The 21,295-nt window shown below is 35.3% G+C and overlaps 2 protein-coding genes across 6 annotated transcripts in view; one reads left to right on the top strand and one right to left on the bottom strand.

Moving 5' to 3' along the window:
• JADE1 (jade family PHD finger 1) overlaps positions 1 to 5,611 on the top strand; it is a 60,310-nt gene extending 54,699 nt beyond the window's left edge. For all 4 annotated transcript variants that reach the window (XM_012791104.3, XM_012791106.2, XM_012791105.2 and 1 more), the window contains one exon: positions 1,696 to 5,611. In XM_012791104.3, coding sequence (XP_012646558.1) covers positions 1,696 to 2,606 — 911 coding nt within the window. In that variant the 3' untranslated portion in view covers positions 2,607 to 5,611. The remainder of the gene's footprint in view (positions 1 to 1,695) is intronic.
• Positions 5,612 to 13,637: 8,026 nt separating this feature from the next.
• SCLT1 (sodium channel and clathrin linker 1) overlaps positions 13,638 to 21,295 on the bottom strand; it is a 119,032-nt gene continuing 111,374 nt past the window's right edge. The window contains exons 19-21 of one of the 2 annotated variants that reach the window (XM_012791114.3): positions 20,369 to 20,447; positions 18,317 to 18,412; positions 13,638 to 14,178 (exon numbers count right to left, since the gene is read on the bottom strand). In XM_012791114.3, the coding sequence (XP_012646568.1) occupies positions 14,116 to 14,178; positions 18,317 to 18,412; positions 20,369 to 20,447 (238 nt within the window). In that variant the 3' untranslated portion in view covers positions 13,638 to 14,115. Of the gene's footprint in view, positions 14,179 to 18,316; positions 18,413 to 20,368; positions 20,448 to 21,295 lie in introns of those variants that run through there. The other variant, XR_001160833.3, reaches the window with a different exon arrangement.

The raw sequence follows: 21,295 nt of genomic DNA, 5'->3' as shown, positions 1-21,295 counted from the left end.
TGTTAACACAGCTGTAATGTAGATATGCATTCAGAAGTGTTACTACTATTCCAGAAAAGGAAAACAAATCCTCTCTTCCTTCTAAGAACCATTACTAGGTATGATTAGTTGAAAACAACATTAATCTTCCTGTGGGGTGCTACAGGGAATGCAGTTGAAAATCTTTAGGATGCTTTTTCTTTTTCCAGTTCTAAACTTATCAGTTGTCATGCCTCAAGTCAGTCTCCTGCCTTGTAAGATAGGTGATTCCAAGTGAAACAAAGCAGATGGCCATGATTTATATATGTCATTAGGGTCTGTGGTTTAAACTGTGTGTGATTCTGAGAGCGGGCAGAGTCATTCTGCTGAATGTGAGTGTCCTCCATAGAAACACAAGCATATGGAAGGTCATGAGGTGGGGGCTCTTCAGAGACACAGATTCCAAGTCAAGTAGATAGAAATCAGAGTTCAGAACATGTCAGTCCCTCCTTACCTGTTTTCCCATGGTAGGTGATCCAGTAAAGGAAATATATTAAGTGTGGCATGAAGGTTGATTCTAATGATTGAAAAGTTAGGTACTTCCAAACTAGCAGATTATAAAAATCCCTCCCTGGTCATGACAGGTCTGTGTTGAAAGTTGCTAGCTAGTTGTGTTTCCTTTGCTTGCAGTGTCCACGTCTGATAGGCACTAAGTTTTCAGATGGGCTCCTCTCCCATGCTCTGGGGACGGAATCTTGTTTCTTGGTTCATACCTTATGGGAGATGGAAAACATGGGGACTGCTCTTTGTAGATGCTTTTGAGCCTTTTGCAGAAATATGGTTGGTCCTTCTGATGTGTTATGAATTCACCCAGTGTTTTTCACACTGGGGGTTACAGTTCATTAGTGGGTTGTGAGATGAATTCAGTGGGTCATGACCAGCTTTAAAAACAATATATAATAAAAAAATGTCAGAGTGATGAGAGTTAATATTATTTCATAAAATCTGAACTTTTACTATGCTGTGAAATTTAGTCTTACCATAATTTGCACAAAAAGTTTGAAAAACACCAATTTAACTTATCCTCAAATTGGATGACATTTCAGTTGAATCCTACAAATAGATTTCTATGTAATAATAATAGTGAACTTTTTTTGATTACTATGTGTCAAGAATGATTTTAAACACTTTCCTTTATTCACTTCACATATTTACATGTATTTGTCCTTAAAATAGTCCTGCAAGGTTATAGACACTTCGGAAAAAGAAACTTAGAAGCCCCAGTCCCTGCCCTCTGGGGGCTCCATCTCACATGGGCGGCAGGGGACCGGGCAGCGGTGATACCTGGTGCAGCGGCTGCTGTAGAACCGGGTAGAGGGGGAAGAGGCAGCCGTCAACCGCCTGACAGATTCTGCATACATTCCCCTTTGAAAATCAGATCCATTATTTTGTTTGAAGGGAAATAAATGTATTCCTCGAAAAGATACTGTTTTATGAAAGATTATGTGCACTTTTAGCTGTTTTAGAAAACATAGCATATTGAGTATGCAGATTGAATGCAGATTCTCAAGGCAGATCATATCTTTACTATAAAAACCAAATTTCCACAAAGTAGGTGTTTATTGTACTGTTGGGTGGAACGTTTGCATAAATTGGGCCACACTAAGGGTCTAGAATTTTATTCTTTTCAATTTGCTTCTGCTGTAATTTTTCTTATTTGCGGTTTTCTGTTCATAGGTGTGCCTTCTTCTTCCTGCTCCTCCTCCTCACTGGAAAACATGCTTTTGTTTAACAGTCCTTCTGTGGGCCCTGATGCTCCCAAGATAGAGGACTTGAAGTGGCATTCTGCGTTCTTCAGGAAACAAATGGGCACTTCCTTGGTTCATTCACTGAAAAAGCCCCATAAGCGAGACCCATTGCAGAACAGCTGTGGGAGTGAAGGCAAAGCCCTGCTAAAGCAGCCAGACCTGTGTGGCAGAAGGGAGGGGATGGTGGTCCCAGAGAGCTTTCTGAGTTTGGAAAAGACCTTTGCAGAAGCACGTCTCATATCAGCACAACAGAAAAACGGTGTGGTGATGCCAGACCATGGGAAAAGAAGAGACAATCGTTTTCATTGTGATCTCATTAAAGGAGACTTAAAGGACAAACCTTTTAAACAGAGTCACAAGCCTCTCAGGTCTACAGACATGTCCCAGAGGCATCTGGACAACACAAGAGCTGCCACCTCCCCCGGAGTGGGACAGTCAGCCCCTGGCACAAGGAAGGAGTTAGTGCCCAAGTGCAATGGCTCCCTAATCAAAGTAAACTATAATCAGACTGCAGTCAAAGTGCCTACAACACCTGCCAGCCCGGTGAAAAACTGGGGAGGATTCCGGATTCCAAAGAAGGGGGAACGGCAGCAGCAGGGAGAGGCCCATGAAGGGGCCTGCCACCAGCACTCAGACTACCCATATTTGGGCCTAGGCCGAGTTCCAGCCAAGGAAAGGGCAAAAAGCAAGTTAAAATCTGACAATGAGAATGACGGGTATGTCCCTGACGTGGAAATGAGTGACTCGGAGAGTGAAGCATCAGAAAAAAAGTGTATACATGCCAGCAGCACTATCAGCAGGAGGACAGACATCATCAGGAGAAGCATCTTGGCCTCTTGATGACACAGAGGTGGCGTGAGCAGCCCTGTGGGCCCGTCACTGGCTGTGCTAGAGGAGAGCTCTGATGTGGGGGACATGCAGAAACCCATTACTCCTGAACTACACAAACACTTTTACTTGCAATTCAGAGTGAATTTCTTTTCCAGAGTCATTTATAAATCATTGTTGTGAAAAGTTTGTGTTATCTGCAACTTGAGGAAACAAAAGAGTAGACTGTAACCGTAAGAGACTTCTAAGACGAGAACCTGAACTAAACACTAAAATAAGAGTGAATTAAATAAGTTTTAAAGAGGGCAAGGCTTAAATAAGCCTCATGAGTTTTTACTGCCTTCTGTATTCTTCCCAAAGCACAAACTCATGGTTACCTGAATATACGGAATCAGATATGGTTCTTGAGAAACCCTCAATACAATTTATAGCCCGTAAAGCTTATTTTCCAGGTCTATGGTAGATCTTGAAATCATATTTCTATTTTGGCCCACAAGGCTGTTTTTGTTGCATTATAGTATACAGGCAGCAGCTCCGAAGCTTCAGTAACACTAGGGAATTCATGTGTAAATACAGCAGTAGGGGAAGAGAGCATTTTAGAAAAGGTCACTACTGGAAGAGCTGAGGGGACAGGGTAGAGCTGCTGCAGCGTGGAGACGTAGGGTGGGTGTAGCAAGGTCCTGCTGCCTGAAGCCTGTGAGTGGGTTGTGGATATAGGACTGGGGAAGAATGAAGCCTTTAGGAAAGTTCTATCTAAGAAAGGGCAGTTGAGGTACAAATTTGACCAGTCCTCTTGACCTTCCTCTTCCCTAACCACTGGCTCTTGGGCCAGCTTGGAATGTCCCTGGCCATTGCCAGTACCTGGCCATCTGGCTTCCAACAGTACAATGGCTATTCAAGTTCAAGCGATGAACTTCCAGACTCTGGTGACTCATACTTCCCAGAGCCAACCACTAGTGCATATGTCGGGGAATCCGGGCTTCCAACATGAGCGGATTCCTTAAGAACAAGGAAAAAAGAAAAAAAAAAAAAAAGAAACAAGAAAAAAAAAGGAAAAAGAAAAAAGGGAAAAAAAAGCAAAATAGGTTATATTTTAAAAACAATAGAGAGGCAATAAATTGTGTTAAGCTCTTACTATTGACCAAGGTTATACAGGAAAAGGATTGAAGTGTACCCTTGAATAGGTTTTCTGGAGTCAGAGTTCTAAACTCTCATTCGTAACTTGGACTGTCTAATTGCAAATGGCAATAACTAGTAAGTTATCAGCAATAATAAATTTAGCATTAAATTTGAGTACAATGTTCTGTTTTTGCACTCACTGTAGTGCGTATGTATTAAGACAGTGGATAGTGTTAAGGTCTTGTTAATTTTCTTTGGAATTCAATGTGGTTGTGAATCAAACTTAAGAGAAGGAAAGTTTAAATAGCAATGAGATTTAGAATTATGGGCATTTGGAACAAGCCCAACTTCCCCCAAATTATTCTTTAGTTTGTTAGTATCAGTATTCAGATTCTTGATTGATTTACACATCTGTTTCCATGTGGCAGGGACATTATGATCCTTAATAAATAAATAATACTTTGAGTTCTGTAGTTAACTTTCAAGTCTTCCAGATGATTGTCAACAACAAAAAAAGGCTTATTGAATTCCATCTTGCTATGCAAGTTTTATCAGATGATCAAATAGTAGATCTGATGCATCCCCATTGTATGTATGACATTTTCAAACCAAGTCTTAACTTTTCAAGTACATTTTAGTAGCTAATTCAGGGGAGGGGAAAGAATGACCCAGGTTTTTAGATTGACTATTTTTGAGCTATTGGGCTCATTTTGAAAGACTGCTGTCCAGATCAGCTTGTTGCTACAGATAATAGAAGGTTTTTATGAATCCAAGTTGTACATTCACTTGTAGCATAATTTAAAAATTAGATTTTTTTTTTTTTTTTTTGCGTATGAGCAAAAGCCTTTTGCTGGATACAGGAGAAGGTTGGACTCTACAGTTATCTTTTGACTAACAGCAACAGCTCTGGGTGAGAGTAGAATTTATAGAGGGGTAATTTGTCAAGCCATAGAAAGAAAATCTAAATTAATCTAGTAAGTGTATGACCTCTCACCATTTTAAGAGGTATCAGATTCATTTGCACTATTAGGAATGCTAGTTTTGTGCAAAAATAATGCCTTACCTATTTTTTCCCCACATTTAGGTTGAAAAGCTTTCAAATGTTCCAAGTTATGCTGAACCAAAAAACAAAACAAAACAAAAACAACAAAAAAAATAAAAAACCTACACAAAAACAAAACACACAAAAAAATAAAAAGCCCACACTTTTTATTCCTGCTTCAAAATGCAAATGGTATAGAGCACGGTTTCTCTGACAGTATAATGATAGCTTTGTAAGTTAGTTTCATGTCATGCTGGGAACTCTGTATGAGGTGGCCATAAGCAGCAACCAGCCCAATCTACCCACTTGCATTCTATTAGTATGGAATCATTTGCTTTTTTTTTTTTTTTTTAAGCTTTATCTTTCCTTGTGCATCCTGACCAAGAAATATCTTTGATTATGATCAATGTATTATGTCAAAACGTAGGCTAGTTAAACTTTTGTAAAGTTGCCTGGAATGTCATTTGTTAGGTTATAAACACAAAATCTAAATGAAGGGTTTTATGTGTTGTGTATAAATCTTAATTATTTTGAAATGGACAAACTTGTCATTACATTTGTAACCTTGTACAGAGGATTTTTCACTATGTGCCTAGCTTGGTGTCCATTCAGCTAAAATTGAAAAAAAAGGTGCATGAAGAGTTAAAAATCAGAAATTAAAGTATATGTAGAGATGACTATTTTATATTACATGGCCCAATCCTGTATTTATTTCTACCCCCTTTTTGAAAGTATTTATAAAACTAGTTGAGGACAGCTGTATTTTTTTGTTAACTATTTAGTAGAATTGTGCCTTTTTGTCTGTATGTGAATAAATGCTGTACATTTTGCAGTACATTTTAAGTGTCTTTTGAAATCTGCTTTTGCTTGATATTTAAAGATGTGTATGACTTAGTCCTGAATCTTACAGTCTCACAGTTTAGATCAGGAATGAGAACTATAGAGAACATGACAAGATTGGGAGGAGCACATATTCCCGGGGCTGCTTCTGGCTCAGCTCTCATAGACTGAAAAGTGATAATGGTTTGATTTTAGTTTCCCTACCTGGGGTTCTTTCCAGAATACAACTTTGGATCTGAAAACATTTCATTGTTGAAGCAATGTAGACGTTAGCATCAGAGAGACCTGTGTTTAAAGGCTGAACTATAGTTTACCAGCTACTAGGCCAACTCACTTTACTTTTATGAGCCTCAGTTTTCCCATCTGTAAAAAGAGGATCATCTCTTAGTATCTTGCTGAGGATGTTGTATGTTTAAAGCAAATTTATAAGAGCATCTCATACAGAGCATGTGTTAGGCATTTAGCAAATGGTAGGCTATTTTGTTACTAGGAACAGCACTGATATTTGCAACATTAACTGACCAACCTTCTGAAGCAAAAAATGTTATTCCTGAATGGCGAGAAGGTTGCATTTAAAAGGCACTTTAAAAAATAATTTCTCAAAGAGCAGTTTCATTAAATGCTTTCTTTTGATCACAGAACTCTGGAATACTAGGGCAAAGAAGAGAGATTATCTGCTGTCTACAAAGACGACTTGTCTCAGATCACAACATTGGGCATTGGCAGAACTGGGCCTATACCCTAGTTCTAATTTCCAGTTTTGAGTTCTGGTCTGAAATAGTCTTTTATACAAACACTACATGCAGAAATTAGCATATACTGAAATGTACCTTTCTTTCTCTTCATGTTGGGAACAGTAAAACTGGTGTGGATTACACATTCTCTTAATGATTACGGAGCACAACAGGGTAGCTGTCTTGGTCTAATTTATAATTTCTGTAAAAAATCTGACCAGTTTTTTTAACATGAATTGTTCATACATTTTGCTAAAAGCTTGTTTATTTCTCCTTGTTTCTCCTCAGTGACTATTTACTTCCATATTGCTTGCTCTGAGTAAGACCCCAGAGAGAAATAACTGTGATTCTTCCTACAAGGTCTTCAAGTTGAATAGCCATAATAGTTCCCTTAGGAAATTAAATCCCCAGGAGCCAAAGGAAGGGCCTATCATTGGCACTTCTGCAATCTGTGATGGGAAATGTGGCACCAGGGACTTATGTTCATGTTTTCATTCAAATCACTTAGAAAACGGTTTCTACCTTTGAAACATTAGCCATCTGCAACAAACTTTGCAATTAACTTCAAGGTTGAAATCTTTAGTATGATTTCTCTTTAATGCTCAGAACTATATTAGATGATGTTTTCTAGTCTGAGGTAAAGTAGAAGAGCTCTGATTGCCTGGTCATTGAAAAAGGATAAAAGCAAATCTAATATGTTACTTACTTCTTTGACTTGAACTGTTCTCTATGCCATTCAGTTTGGTATCTCTGAATCCAGCCTTTCCTGAGTTCTAATAGACTGCTTATTGGGCATTTTCTCTTGGATGTATACAGGCACTTGAGATTTTGAAACTCATTCTTTTTCTGTCCTATTTTAGAGAATGCTATCCCAGCCTGAAAACCAGGAGTCCTTTCTTCAACTCTCACAACCAAATAGTGATCAAGGTCTGGGTCTGTGTATTATACCTAATATTGCCCCAATATTTTTCACTTCTCCTGATCCCACTACCACTTGCCATATAATTCAGGCCTCTTCATTTCTTGCCTGGATTACTGCAGCTGCCTCTTACCTGGTTTCCTCGACTCGAGTCTTGTTGACATTAATTCCTCCTTACCCCATCTGGCTGCAACCTTGCCAAGGCTATCTCCATAGTGATATCTTCTGAAATAAAAACTGATGTTGCCATTACACATAGCCTTTAAGGGAACCTCCTGACTTTTGCTGATAATTACAAAGGGCTTATCAAGTGGCAGGCACTGGTCTGTATTTTATATTAATTAATCCTTATAACGTGAAGTAGGCACTATTATCTGGAATTTGCAGATGAGGAAGCTGAGGTAGAGAGAAGTTAAGTAATTTGCTGAAGGTCAGTAATAGGTGATAAGGCTGGGAGTCAAGCCCAGCCCATCTGGGAGTGAGCCCTCTACACTTTCCTGCCTCTCAGAATACAAAAAATAGTTGATGTAAAGTAATACGTGTGTTTTTGACTATACCGAAGACTATACACGTGAACTTTTAGTTCAACGAATTCCTATAAAATAAAGCCAATAATCTTGGCTTGAATAAATACCTTTCAAAAACCATGTTTAAAATACCATGCTTATTTTGACAAAAGAAATCATAAAATATATTAGCCACTTTATAATTAATGAACAAAATTAAACATATATTTATGGTTTTTTTTGTAGATTAAAATTGGTGAAATTGTCATCATTCATTACAGAAATCTGGAAACCTTCAAAGGAGGTAGTCAACTAATTATTGTAACTTCCTTTGCTTAGCTCCATATTTTCCACTAAAGTTACTTGACATATATTTTAAGCTATGGCCATTTTTTTCCCTAGGTTTTGGAAAATTACCAAATCCTACTAGATATGAAGATGGTTTTTCTAGGATGCTTCCTATATATATATTATATACATAATCTGACAACCAGAAGGGCTTTTTGAGTTATTGTCAGAGTCAAAAAGGGAAAAAGAAGGAAAAAACAAAACAAACAAAAAACGCTCATAGCTCAGACTTGCTTTAAGGTTGGCAAATGAAAAAGTAGAAGTAGAACAGAGTTCTGCATCCATCAAGAATTTTGATCCTTGAACTTAAAAAGGTAGCATAGACACTGGTAAAAGTCAGTTGAAGTCTAGGATGTGTGAAGAACTTGTACAAGAGCATCTAGCTTTTTATGGTGAGCTCATCTCCTGACCCAGATGAGTTACATCCCAGGGCACTCGGAGAACTTATAAAGGCTTCTGCTAAATCACTGTCAGCAAATGGGAGACATGTCAAAATTACACATTTTGCAAACTCTAAAGATGCAATTTTGCATCATATAAGGAATTCCTAGTTTGAAACCCAGCAGTACTTGCCAGCTATGCGATCTCAGGCAAATGATTTCTCCTTTTACTATACCTCATATCCTTAGAAGGGTTGTTGGATTATATAATAAATGCAAAATGTTAGTACAATGCCAAGCACATGATAGATGTTCAATAAATAGACGTTATTAATACAGATCAGCACATTTATCGCAGATCCAGAGAAAAGATTCTCCAATGGATTCTTTTGGTTTATTTGTAGAAGTGTGATTATAACTTCCCTCGTTTTCTTTTATCCCTTAGAGTAGTTTATATGAAAGGAGATGCTAGTCTCATTTTTAATCTTCACAGATCTAAATGTTAACAGGTTTTTTTTAATACATTATATTATGCTTTGATGGCTTTTTTATTCTTTGAAAAAAAGACTCTGCTGCCATAGACTGAAAACACTGAATGAAAATTTCCATGATTCCTTATCAAAGGAATTGAAGGGCTTTAATAAACATAAAAGAAACATGCAGTGATTACTAGGATGTTACATGGATTTACTAAGAAGGCTTAATTTTCTTCTTGGATAGGATTGCTATATTAGAGCTGGGAAATATGATTAGCATGGCATCCGTGAACTTTTGCTAGGCAGATGGCTGGGTCTTTCTTGACGTTCTTATGATAGTGTATAAGCAGCAATATGGGACAAATGAAAAACAATTTGAATGACCATATCTGATGAGTATTATTATTTTTTGAGACAGAGTCTTGCTCTGTCACCTGGGCTAGAGTGACATGGTGTCAGCCTAGCTCACAGCAACCTCAAACTCCTGGACTCAAGCTATCCACCTGCCTCAGCCTCCCAAGTAGTTGGAATTACAAGTGCATGTCACCATGCCTGGCTAATTTTTCTATTTTTTTAGTAGATACTAGTCTTTAGCTCCTGACCTCAAGCAATCATCTGGCCTCGGCCTCCCAGAATGCTAGGATTACAGGTGTGAGTCACTGCGCCCTGCTGATTCTTAATCTCCCATTAAGAGAGTTGGTGGTTCCTCTGCTCTAAGAGACTGTATTCAGATCTGTCTGGTTTTCCTCACTGTTTCAATGACACACATGAAAATATGTGTGGCAAGCTTATCAAATCTGTAGATGGCATTCACTGTGAATCAAAAATTGTCTGGGGTACAAGAAATAAAACAGTAAAACAAAATGCAACTGGAAAGGCCCCTATCCTTAGAGCTAACAAACTAGATGATAGAATTAGGAGTTAAAATGACCTCAGCAGGTCATTATAATAATGTAATGAGATTTAACAGGGATAAATGACCAGTCCCACTTCTGGGGCAAAGATTTGGCTTAGAAACAAAACTTTTGAAAAAGACTTAGGATTTTAGTAAAAAATATGCTCAATCCAACAGTGTGATTTAACTTCCCCCCAAGAAAAAGCTAACACAATTTTAAGCTGCATTAATGGAAATGTAGACTCCAGAATAGAACAGTAATTCTAATTTTTTTCTCATCCTCAACACTGAGAAATATTACATATGTATAATACATTTACATGAATCACTAACTTTAGTGATGCTCAAAGCAGGCTTTCCTAAGAGAATATGTCAGAATCTTCTTGGGTTGGGGGATAGGGAATCGGCTCATAGTTTAAAGCCATATCTATCCCCCAGAGATCTAATAGGTTGTCTCCTTCACAGTCAGGCAAGTATCACTTACCCTGTCTCGGCCCCTCTCAGTCATGGTCTAGAACAAGAGAAATACGAATTTTGAATATAATGTTTTATTTGGGAATGAGGCTGATCTATCCTAAGCATACCTGGAGTAGCACAGGTGTTCCATCAGTTTTTATTGACTGAATTAGTGAAGAAGGACATATGCAAATCGGAGTGCATTCAGATTCCAGTGTCTGGTTGACACAAAAATTCACAGCCAAGTTCTCTGAGAAAATGTAGATGTTTACTCAACACAGGACGATTATTCTCAAAAGGCTGAAGAACTGCCATGTGGAAGATGGTTTAGATTTACTCTGTTGCACAAGGTAGACTAAGGCAGGAAGGCACATTTCAGTACAATGTAATGAAGAGCTTTCTAACGGTCAAAGCTGTTGGAAAGAGGATTGGGCCATCACAAGGGAAAGTGAGCTGCACTGGGGAATTTCAATAGCTGTGCACGATATCAAAAGTAATTCATTACTAGGAACAAGAGCTGTACTTGAAGAATGTGTATTTAAAAAGAAATAAACTAGATCAGATTCAAAGTTATCTTTTATGGGCCAGGCGCAGTGGCTCACACCTGTAATCCTGGGAGGCTGAGGGAGGAGGATCGCTCCAGAATAGGAGTTTGAGGCTGCAATGAGCTATGATTGCACCACTGCACTCCTGCACTACAGCCTGGTGTGACAGAGTGAGACCCTGTCTCAAAAACAAAACAAAGTTATCTCTTATGCTCGTCTCATTTGTTTACAGTCCAATATACTTTCTCAGTGAAAGAGACAAAAACGGGGTTATAGTGGACACATTGGGAGTGCCTATGGGAATGTGGGACATGTGAATGTTTTGTGGTGAATTCTTGGGCTAGAGGGTGCTAGTGTTGTCAAAATTACTTTGAAGATGGCTTTCTATCCTATGACTTTTGTCATCTAAGCATAAATGTTTATTTTTCTACTGTATATAAATACTAAGAGCATTAATATTATCACAAAAGCTATACATTTTTATGTTTTAAAGGATGGTAAGAGACAGATTTTACGTGTAACCTAGGGTTTGGCAGTTTCTGTCTTTATGTACATGTCTATATGTGTATATACATTTTTAGGTAAACTACATAAATTTAATTATTTTTTATATAAATTTTTACAAAAAAGCTCATTACAGATTTATTTTGGAAAAAATGATAAAACATTATGGTTAAAGAACAGAATTTATAGTAAAATGTTTAGAGTGTTTTTTCACTCTTTGTTGATTTGTCTGAGAGTAGATTTGGCAAGACTGTGTAGCTATGAAATATTCAATATTTGTTGACTAAACAAATGACTGAATTCTTGCTCATGTTCTCCCATATTTAGGGTGTAGTTCTCACACCAGAGGAGAAATTAGAAGATTGTTGCCTGCCCCAATTTGCATATCTTTATACAAAGGGAAAAGGAGGTAATCATATCTCCTTTCTTCTTCAGGGAGACACAATAAAGAAACATGAATAAATAAAATGAACTAGTTGTATTGTACTTAACTTCAAATTTATATAATTTTCTTCCTCTCATTTCTCTGGTCTCCTAAAATACAGTTCACAGAATAAATGATACTGTCTGTAAATGAAGACAAGACTGACCAATATTGAGAAATGTTAAAAACTCCACTACATTTGCACATTAGAAATTATTAACTAATAAAAATTTTTTTTAAAGAAAAATAACCATAATGTTTAGTTCTGTTGCTAAATATACCTTAATTCTGTTCAAATTCAACAGAGGCCAGAAAGGCATATTATCTGCATTCTAGTAGCCTATTCTTCTCTTGGAGAATATCTAAGTAGTCAAGAAGGAGATCCAACTAGAAAGAGGGGTTATTAGTATTAGAATGTAAAGAGTAGTTGCCTGTGGCTAAAGTTTAAAGACAGTGTCTATGTTCAGAGATTTTATCTTGAAGAAATGAGTCTGGAAGGTTAGATTTTCCTTTTGAAAAAAGATAATACTTATATTCTACTTGTCTAGGATGTTAGTTTCTGAAGTGCTTTCTTCTACAGTCTCATATTTTTGTCAGAATTCTAACACCGTCTCTAAAAGTTTTAAAAATAATTTTTATATTCTATAAACATGCGTATGAACTTAACTCTTACCATGTGGGAATTATTCTGTGAATGGGATGGGAGGGAATTTACTTTTAAAGAACCAAATAAAAAATTCTTTAAGAAATGGTCATTGCATTTGACACTAACAACCATTTGCCCCTTCCTTGGATGTTTTATCATACTGGATTCTCTTTGCTATATCCTTCTCATTGCTCCTATTCTATCTCCTATAATGACTTCTGTTCCTGAGCTCATTCAGCAAATAAAGACATTCCCCAAGGTCATGTCCTTAAACACTCAGTTTTTGAATGAACAGTTATTGAATACCTTCTACACGCCAGGAACTATATTGGGTGTTAAGGACCTAATCATGAGTGAGAGCAGACATGATCCTGTTCTAAGTGAGCTTGCAGTCTGTTGGGGAGGAGATACCATTAAGAAAAAAATTCAAAAGAGTTAATTACAAATTTTGATAAGTGCTATGAAGGAAAATTATAGCACACTATTAAAAGCAATATAACAAGGGGACCTAACCTAACTCTCAGGGAAGCCTCCTTTGATAAAGTGATGTTTGAGCAGAGATCTGAAGAATGTATAAATGGAAGAGTATTTGAAGATACCTTGTGTTGGGAGGGAGGATGACATATTGATGGATGTAAAAGGTGGCCCTCAAGGTTACAGCATAAGAAATAGAGGGAGAGAATGGTACAGGAAGAGACTGAAGAGGTAGTTGGCCATATTACATAAGGCCTCAAGGCAAGTTCCTATACTTCCATGGCTTCAGTTCTCAGCTCCATGCCAAAGACTCCTATGACTATCCCAATTTCTTAGCACCAGTCCTAACCTTCCTATTTATGGTTGAATATCTACACACAAATGTTTTCATGTTGCCTTTAACTCAAATTCATTATCTTTTCTCTGGACAACTGCAACAGTCTCCTAACTGGTTATCCAGATCAAACCTATCTGCTCTAATCACCAGAAAACAGGGTACACCAAGTTCAAACCAGGAGCAGAGAGTAACCACATGGATCTATTAAGATCAATAGGACTATAATAGTTCAAATCCATGCATTCTCAGAATCCAAGATCTCTGTTTTAGTACTCCTTTGAGTAATATATTTTAAAAATCCTCTCAAATTCTTACATATCAAGTTCTATAAATACTGAAAACCATGTAAGTTAAAAATGAATCACTACAATTATACATTAAAATACATGACAGCATCATTTTAGAAAGTGCATAATTTATTGCATTCATGAGTTCATAAATGAATACTTAGAAACTTTTAAAATGAATTAGGAGTAACAATTGATGTAAAATTCTCGAATCTCAGAACTTGAAATATTAAATTCTAGAATTTTCTTTAAAACTCTTTTTTATGAAAAAAAATTAGCATAGTTTGAAAATTATTATGTTCTTCCAAGGGAGAAAAAAGAGGAATTAAAAAAAGACACGTAGATGAAGGCATTGAGTTCTTCTCAGATGGCTTTATTCTCCAGGGAAGCTCAATAGAGGATTATATTTTCATTACATACAGGAAGCTGTCACTGTTTTGTTCTCCAATAACCCTCAAAACAGAATGGAAAATGCTTATGCAAAATGACACAAGCCTTAACCATTCTATGCAGGTTTTATCATTTCAATACACTTCTAGTCCAACTGCTTTCCCAACTCTAAAGGTCTGTGAGTGAACTATGAATATTTTTAAATATTTTCCAGATTCATCATGGAGGCTGCTTTTCTTCTCTGCATTGTAATCACACTGAGCTGCAATTAAAATAAACAATCAGTAAGTAGTTACTTTTTCTGTGGAAAATCTTAGATTAATACAAAGTATAATGCATAGCAACCTACAATTATTGAAAATAATCTTATTGGAAGGGGTCTTGTATATCTTTATATTCATTTCTACTTTACTCTTGAGACTTTAAAATGTCTATTCCATTAGAGAAATGCAGGTCAAATATGACATTCCATAGCTCAGAGTGATATACTTAGAATTCTAAAACATATTTCATAGATGGGTAAAAAACATCTAGATAAAAGTTAATCAGAAAAGTATCTAAAACACAAACTGTGAGCCAGCACAATGCAGGGCCAGTAATAAAAAGATGATGCTGTACTATAGTTAAGAAAAGTCTAATAGAAAAATAATCTTTAAATATTAATTGGAATTGACAACATATACACTAAATATTAATTGGAATTGACAACACATACACATGGTAAAAAAGATCTAACACAATATACAGCATAAAAGGAAGCCTTCTTCCCATTGCTGTCTTTCATTCCATAGCCCTCTCTCCAGAAGCAGCCACTATTTCCAGTTTTAAAGTATATGTCTAGAAATATTCTAAATGAGAATATATGTATATGTTTCTTCATTCCTTTTTTATTTAAAAATGATAAAGTACTATTCACATTTTTTATTTTGTTTTCTTCTTCCTCCTAAATGATTTATCTTAGAAATAGCTCTATCTTAGATTTACTTTATTCCTCGTAACAGCTGTAAACTATTCCCCTGAACGGATAGTCCATAATTTAACCGATCTGGTATTGGTGGGTATCTGGATGGCTTTTAACCTTTTACAATTAGAGACAATGCTGCAAGTAGTATTTTCACATGCTTGCTTCCTGGCAAAGACTTTTATGTACATTTATAATTTTTGACAGATACTGTCAAATTGTGCCTCAAAGAGACTGTACCAACATGCACTTATGTCAATGATGTGCAAAAGTCCTAGCACAATGTATTACCAAACTTCATGATCTGATAAGTGAAAAATATTTCATTATAAGTTTAAATTTGCTTTTGTATTGTGGGTGAGGGTGACGATGAACATTTAAAAAAATGTTTAAAAGCCATCTGTCTTTCCTTTCCTATAAATGTTCTTTATCCACTTGTCTACTGGACAAATGTAGTGTTCATAGTGTTTTATTTATTTATTTTCTACTTAAGCACCCTTTATATATGTTTAGGGTATTAGTCTTTTGTCATATGTGTTACAAATATTTTTCTCTGTTTGTCATTGACTTTATGACTTTTTCTGATGAAGAAATTTGAAACTGTATGTTGTCACATTTATTAAATTTTTAAATACCTTCTGGGTTTTGTGTTCTTGAATAGAAAGGCTTTTCCACACTGATTTAAAAAACTGTCAAACTGTCAAAAGAACACAGTGTGGCATTCAACAGTTTAGACTAGAGTGATACACTTAGACTGGATGAATAACGTATAGACAAAGTTAATCAGAGCAGCACATTTAGAGCATGACTGAATCAGCACAATACACGTCTTGTATAGAACCAGTGACATGATGCTGGGCTGCACTATGGTATGATGTGTTAGAGACAATAATAATTCTTAAATTCCTTTCATTTTGTTAATGCCTTAGTAGGATATTATTTCTAATAGGAGTTTCCAGTTTTTATAGAAAAATGGGGAAAGCAGAAAAGATTCAGAGAAGGGAACAAAGATAAAGATGAAAAAAATTGAGAATATGTCTTGTAAAGAAAGTTTATCACTTGGACTCATTTAAAATAGAAAAAAATATTAACTCCAGAGAAGAAATTCCTTTTTCTGTGAGGGAAGAATGCTGAATGATTACTTTCCATCTTCAAATAAGAACAGAATAGAAGGAGAAAAGCATAAGGAAAAATTTGTTACAGTTTTGTGAAGTGGTTATTGACAAAACATTAAAAAAAAAAGGCTCCCCAAAAGTGGTGGAATTTTTGTCATTGGAGAGTTTCAATAACAGAAGAAACATCAGTGTTGGGCTCTTTAGGTTTAATTCTCTCGGGGTGGGGAGGAACTAAACTAGATGCCAACTGGATTGTATAACTACGTTTCCATAATTGTACCCTTTTAACTATAAAATCAAGGTAGTTTACTTTAAGTAGGTATTTCTTTACCATATCCCTTAAAAAAGATAATTGTGAAGCTTTAAGGATTAAGATATAGAAATTTAATTTCTTATATATCCATCTAAATATCTACTTACCACTATGCCAAATGTGTTAATTCTTTTTATCCTTCAATAACTGTATGAGGGAGGTATTATTATTCTACATTAAACATGAGGAAACTGAGGCTTAGAAAAGTTAAAATTGCCCAAAGTCACATGATGACTGAATGGCACCTGGTGATTTGACTGACACCAAAACACATACTCTCAAGATACTGCCCAGTGCACCTTTACTCCTGTTACCCTATAATCTAAGTGAATGAATTCTTGAATAATTATTTAATGCATTAATTAATAACTTCAGAAGAAATTAAAATTATTTGACAAGGATATAATTACTTTCAAGACGGAGAGAAATAGAAAGACAAATTATTATTGAATTTTCTGCATCATGCTGTGCTCATACTAGAAGTAGATTTAAAAAAATCTATAAATATGATGAATATAAACTCAATTCAGCTGCTTTACTATGTATAAAATGCTGTAGTAGTTAAGAATAATATTAACTTAAAGTAGTACATTCGTAACCAACTGTAGTTAATAATGTAGTAACTTGATTTGTTTTTGTCATCTGCCTGCCTTATCTATCTATCTGTACATCCATTTGTTTCTAGCCGATCTTTCTAATCACTGGACTGGTCTCATTTTGTTCCTAATGGGAGGGACTACTGCTCCTACTTTAGAACAAATAGCCCATTTCATTTATATAATATGTATACATTATGAGAAATCACTCCTTAGTATTTCATTGATGGCCTGCATTTTCTATTCTATTTTCCATTGGACAACTTTTACATTGTATTTTAGATTTACTTGGTTTACTTGGTCATATAAAAATGTACATTAAATAAAGTTAATCTGTAAGACAAATAATTTTTTTCTACCTAAAACTAAAATAAAAGCAAAGGTGAGCAATTTGAAATATTACATTCAAAGCAATGTTATCTGCTTTTGAACTTGTCAGGGACTTTCTTTCTTTTTTCCTTTTCTTTCTTTCTCTCTCTTTCTTTCCCTTCCTCCTTCATTAATTCATTTATTCATAAAGGCAGAGTCTCACTCTATTGCCTAGGCTGGAGTGCAGTGGCTCAATCACAGCTCACTGCAGCTTCAAACTCTTGAAGTGATCCTCCTGGCTTAGCTTCCGGAGTAGCTGGGGTTATAGGTGTGAGCCACCACACCTGGCCTTCTGCCTAGTTTTAGACAGAATATAATTCTAGAGCAGTGTTATCCAATGTTCCATATATACACTGTCCAATACAATAGTCATAGCTACTATGGCTATTTTTTTTTTTTTTTTTTTTTTTTTTGAGACAGAGTCTTGCTCTGTCACTTGGGCTAGAGTGCTGTGGTGTCAGCCTAGATCACAGTAACCTCAAAGTCCTGGGCTCAAGAGATTCTCCTGCCTCCACTTCCTGAGTAGCTGGGATTACAGGCGCACACCACCACCACCACCACCACCACTGGCTAATTTTTCTGTTTTTAGTGGAGACGGGGTCTCACTCTTGCTCAGGCTGGTCTCAAACTCCTGACCGCAAGTGATTCTCCTGCCTTGGCCTCCCAGAGTGCTAGGATTACAGGCGTGAGCTACCATACCCGGCCTACATATGGCTATTGAGCACTTGAAATCTGGCTAGTGTGACTGAGGATCTCAATTTTAAATTTAATTTAATTTAATTTAATTTAAATTTAAATAGCTGGATGTGTCTAGGGGCTACCTTAGTGGACAGTGCAGTTCTAGAGGTAGGTGTCAACTGAAGGATACTGATGTCTGTTTTTGTTCCTAAAGTTTACTTTTTCAATCTCAAATATTAAAGGGACTAATTTTAAATATATAAATCAAGTAAAAACAAAACTACTAGTTCTCAGAATTTCTAAGAAACTTTTTAGCTTTAAAGTACTCAGACTGTTTATTATCTTGGGATAATGAGGATGCTCCCTACCTGCTGGGAAGCTGAAGCAGCTCTCTCTTCAGCCTGACTTAGACGCCTTTGAAGTCTGTTGGCTTTTTCTTGATGCTCTAGAATTAACTTTTCATTCTATTAAGGAAAAATATAAAACAAACAAGTTAGAAATCCATATGTGAGATGGAGACATTTTGTAGAATAATCAATGAAAAATCTGGACATCAATTTACCACTTATAAAATACAAAGATAATATTATTTCCAAATTTACATTTTTCAGGTTATAAGCTTCAAAGCATAAAGCTGGTTTTATATTCTTATTAAATTGGGTCTTTTTCTCTACATGCCACCAAAGAAAATGAATTAACAAATCCAAAAACAAATTGAATCAGAAGTTAAGAACCAGACTTTCAGTTTTTGATCTGGTAACCTTGAGATGCTAGATCACTGCTTCAGTATCACCTGGAGAATTTATGAAAACATAGACTGCTGGGGCCTTACAACTGCAGCTTTCGTAGGGCTGGGAACCAACAACGCCATCTTGATTTTGGACTTTTATCTTCTAGAACTGTGAGAACAAGAATTTTCTGTTGTTTAAGCCACCCAGTTTATAATACTTTGTTAAGGCAGGAACTATACAGGCATCATAAATTCAAAGCTGTCACAACATACTGTCATGAAGACAAGTTCAAATAATCTATCAGTTAAAAATCACATTAGCTTTCTCTATACTTACTAGCCTGGTTATAGTGTATCCGAAAAAAAATATTTTTTCAAACTAGAATTCTTATATGGTTTTTCTGGCACTTGTCTGAATTAAGAGACTAATATAAGCCTAATCAGAAATAGCTAGAAAAATACACTTTTCATGAAGAGCCCGATACCTGTAGTTCCCATGTCCTAACATACAAGTGATAAGAGTGGATGTCACGGCTAATACAGTAATATAAAATATTGAAATAACAATACCCTGCTAAAATGAGCTTATTGTATTTCTTATTATATCCAAAAGCAAAATTAAATTTTATGAAGAGAACTATATTGGCTGTTCCAATTTACTAAGATGTTTAAATACATTGTCTTACATTTTAAGAGACACACAATATGTTAGAGAAAACTTGGGGAAAAAATCTCATCATCTATAATAATCATTTTCATATTTATATTATAATCAGACTACATATAATACACATTTTTCTATACTGCTACCATAACTACTATAATGGTTAAGGGACAATTCCAATTGAGTGAATCATAACATATACAACTGTTCATTTTCAACTGGTAATTTTGGTTGCTTTTGATCTTCTATTACTATGCTGAATATCATCCTTTAAATTTTTTCATATTTTAAATAACTTCCTTAGAACAGACTTCTGGACATGGGAGCTACATTAAAGAGTGTGTTAATGGCTATTCCTTAATTGTTTTCCAAATGGCTCATATCAATTTATAATGCCATGATGCTTAAGAGTAATGATTTCACTATGCCTACTATAGTAGACTATAATGAGAGAGTAGACCATATATTCTATTAATGAAATTCCAAAAAACACATCTGAAGTTAGAGCATCAAATGAAGAACTAGATATCTTGAAAACCGAAACATAATTCAAAAATTGTTTACTTTTTTAAAGCCTCAAAGAAAAAACATGATGAACTTTGCCACATTTAGTTCAAAGGCATCAACCTAAATATATTTTAACACATTTCAGTAGGCAAAAGTATTTTCTATGTGTTTTCTGTGATAGACTAAAACAAAATAAGAGGAATGGGTTAAAAAGATAATCTTAAAGATGTATAAGAATAAAGAAGATCCTAATATAATATTTAATATATTCTCTGAATCACTGTACAAGTTATACTGGTAAACTGAAATAAAAGCTCTAACTTCTATCATTTACATACAATGAATCACTGACTTTCAAAGCTTTTATTCACATATTGTGTGTGGACTTTTAGGGTTATGGATGATTTTTGTATGGTTATTTCTAAGTAGAGAATTAATTTGAATTTGGCTCAGGTAAAATTCTATAACATTTGTATAAGCTGCAGCAGAAAGTATTTCCCAGGGGAGTCATTATCTTACCTCAACTACCTTTTCATTTGCCATTTCCAGCTGAGAAAGCAGCTCTTGAGTATGAAGTTTCTGTCGACTCAGCTCACTCCTATTAAACAAGAAAGCCCCCCAACAAAAAAAAATACATTAATATAATTATTCAAAATCTAAAATGGAATCTTTATTAGCAAGATACATACTCATGTTTTGAACAAAAATATCATCTTGATGTGCAAAATAAAGTTACTTATTAATAGACCATATCTCGAAGAACTCATTTGTTTCTTTATAAATATACATATATTTTGGATGTTGATTATAATTGTGTATATAGTTGGCACTACTGAACTGTATACTTACAAATAATTAAGATAGTAAATTTTGTCACAATTAAAAAATTTTATTACAATTAAAATGGTAAATTTTATGTATATTTTACCACAATAAAAAAATAAAAACACATATTTTAAAGGTAGAAAATTATCTTTAATATTATTTTGAGAAACTATTAGGCATTAAAATGAAAGTATATTCATGTTAAGGAGATACAGTGTTTGTTACTACAAAATCTCAAATGCTCCCCTGTTTCCTAGCTATGTTGTGCATTTTTAAGATTTATATACAGTACTTTTTAGGGGAGCTCAACTCTTGGAAATTCAAGGTAACATTAATCATGCCAACATCATTTCAATGCAGTATATTTAGGACTGTTATTTATGCTTTGGTTGTGTATGTACTATATTTTACTCATTCATATCTTTTATTCTTCATTAGCTGAAATTATCTTATGCATTAAACTATGTATTTTGTTGTTGTTGTTCAATATATAGGAATTATATTGCCTTTGGCGAAAGATCACTTCAGGAGTCTCAGGTTAAGAGTAGATACACTGTAGTCTTAAAATAACTTAAATCAGAGAAAAGATCAAATCAATTTCTGAGTATTAAAATGGTTGAT

This window comes from Microcebus murinus, chromosome 15 (genome assembly GCF_040939455.1).
Source record: "Microcebus murinus isolate Inina chromosome 15, M.murinus_Inina_mat1.0, whole genome shotgun sequence".
Taxonomy (NCBI): Eukaryota; Metazoa; Chordata; class Mammalia; order Primates; family Cheirogaleidae; genus Microcebus; species Microcebus murinus.
This window is presented reverse-complemented; position numbering and strand designations above follow the sequence as displayed.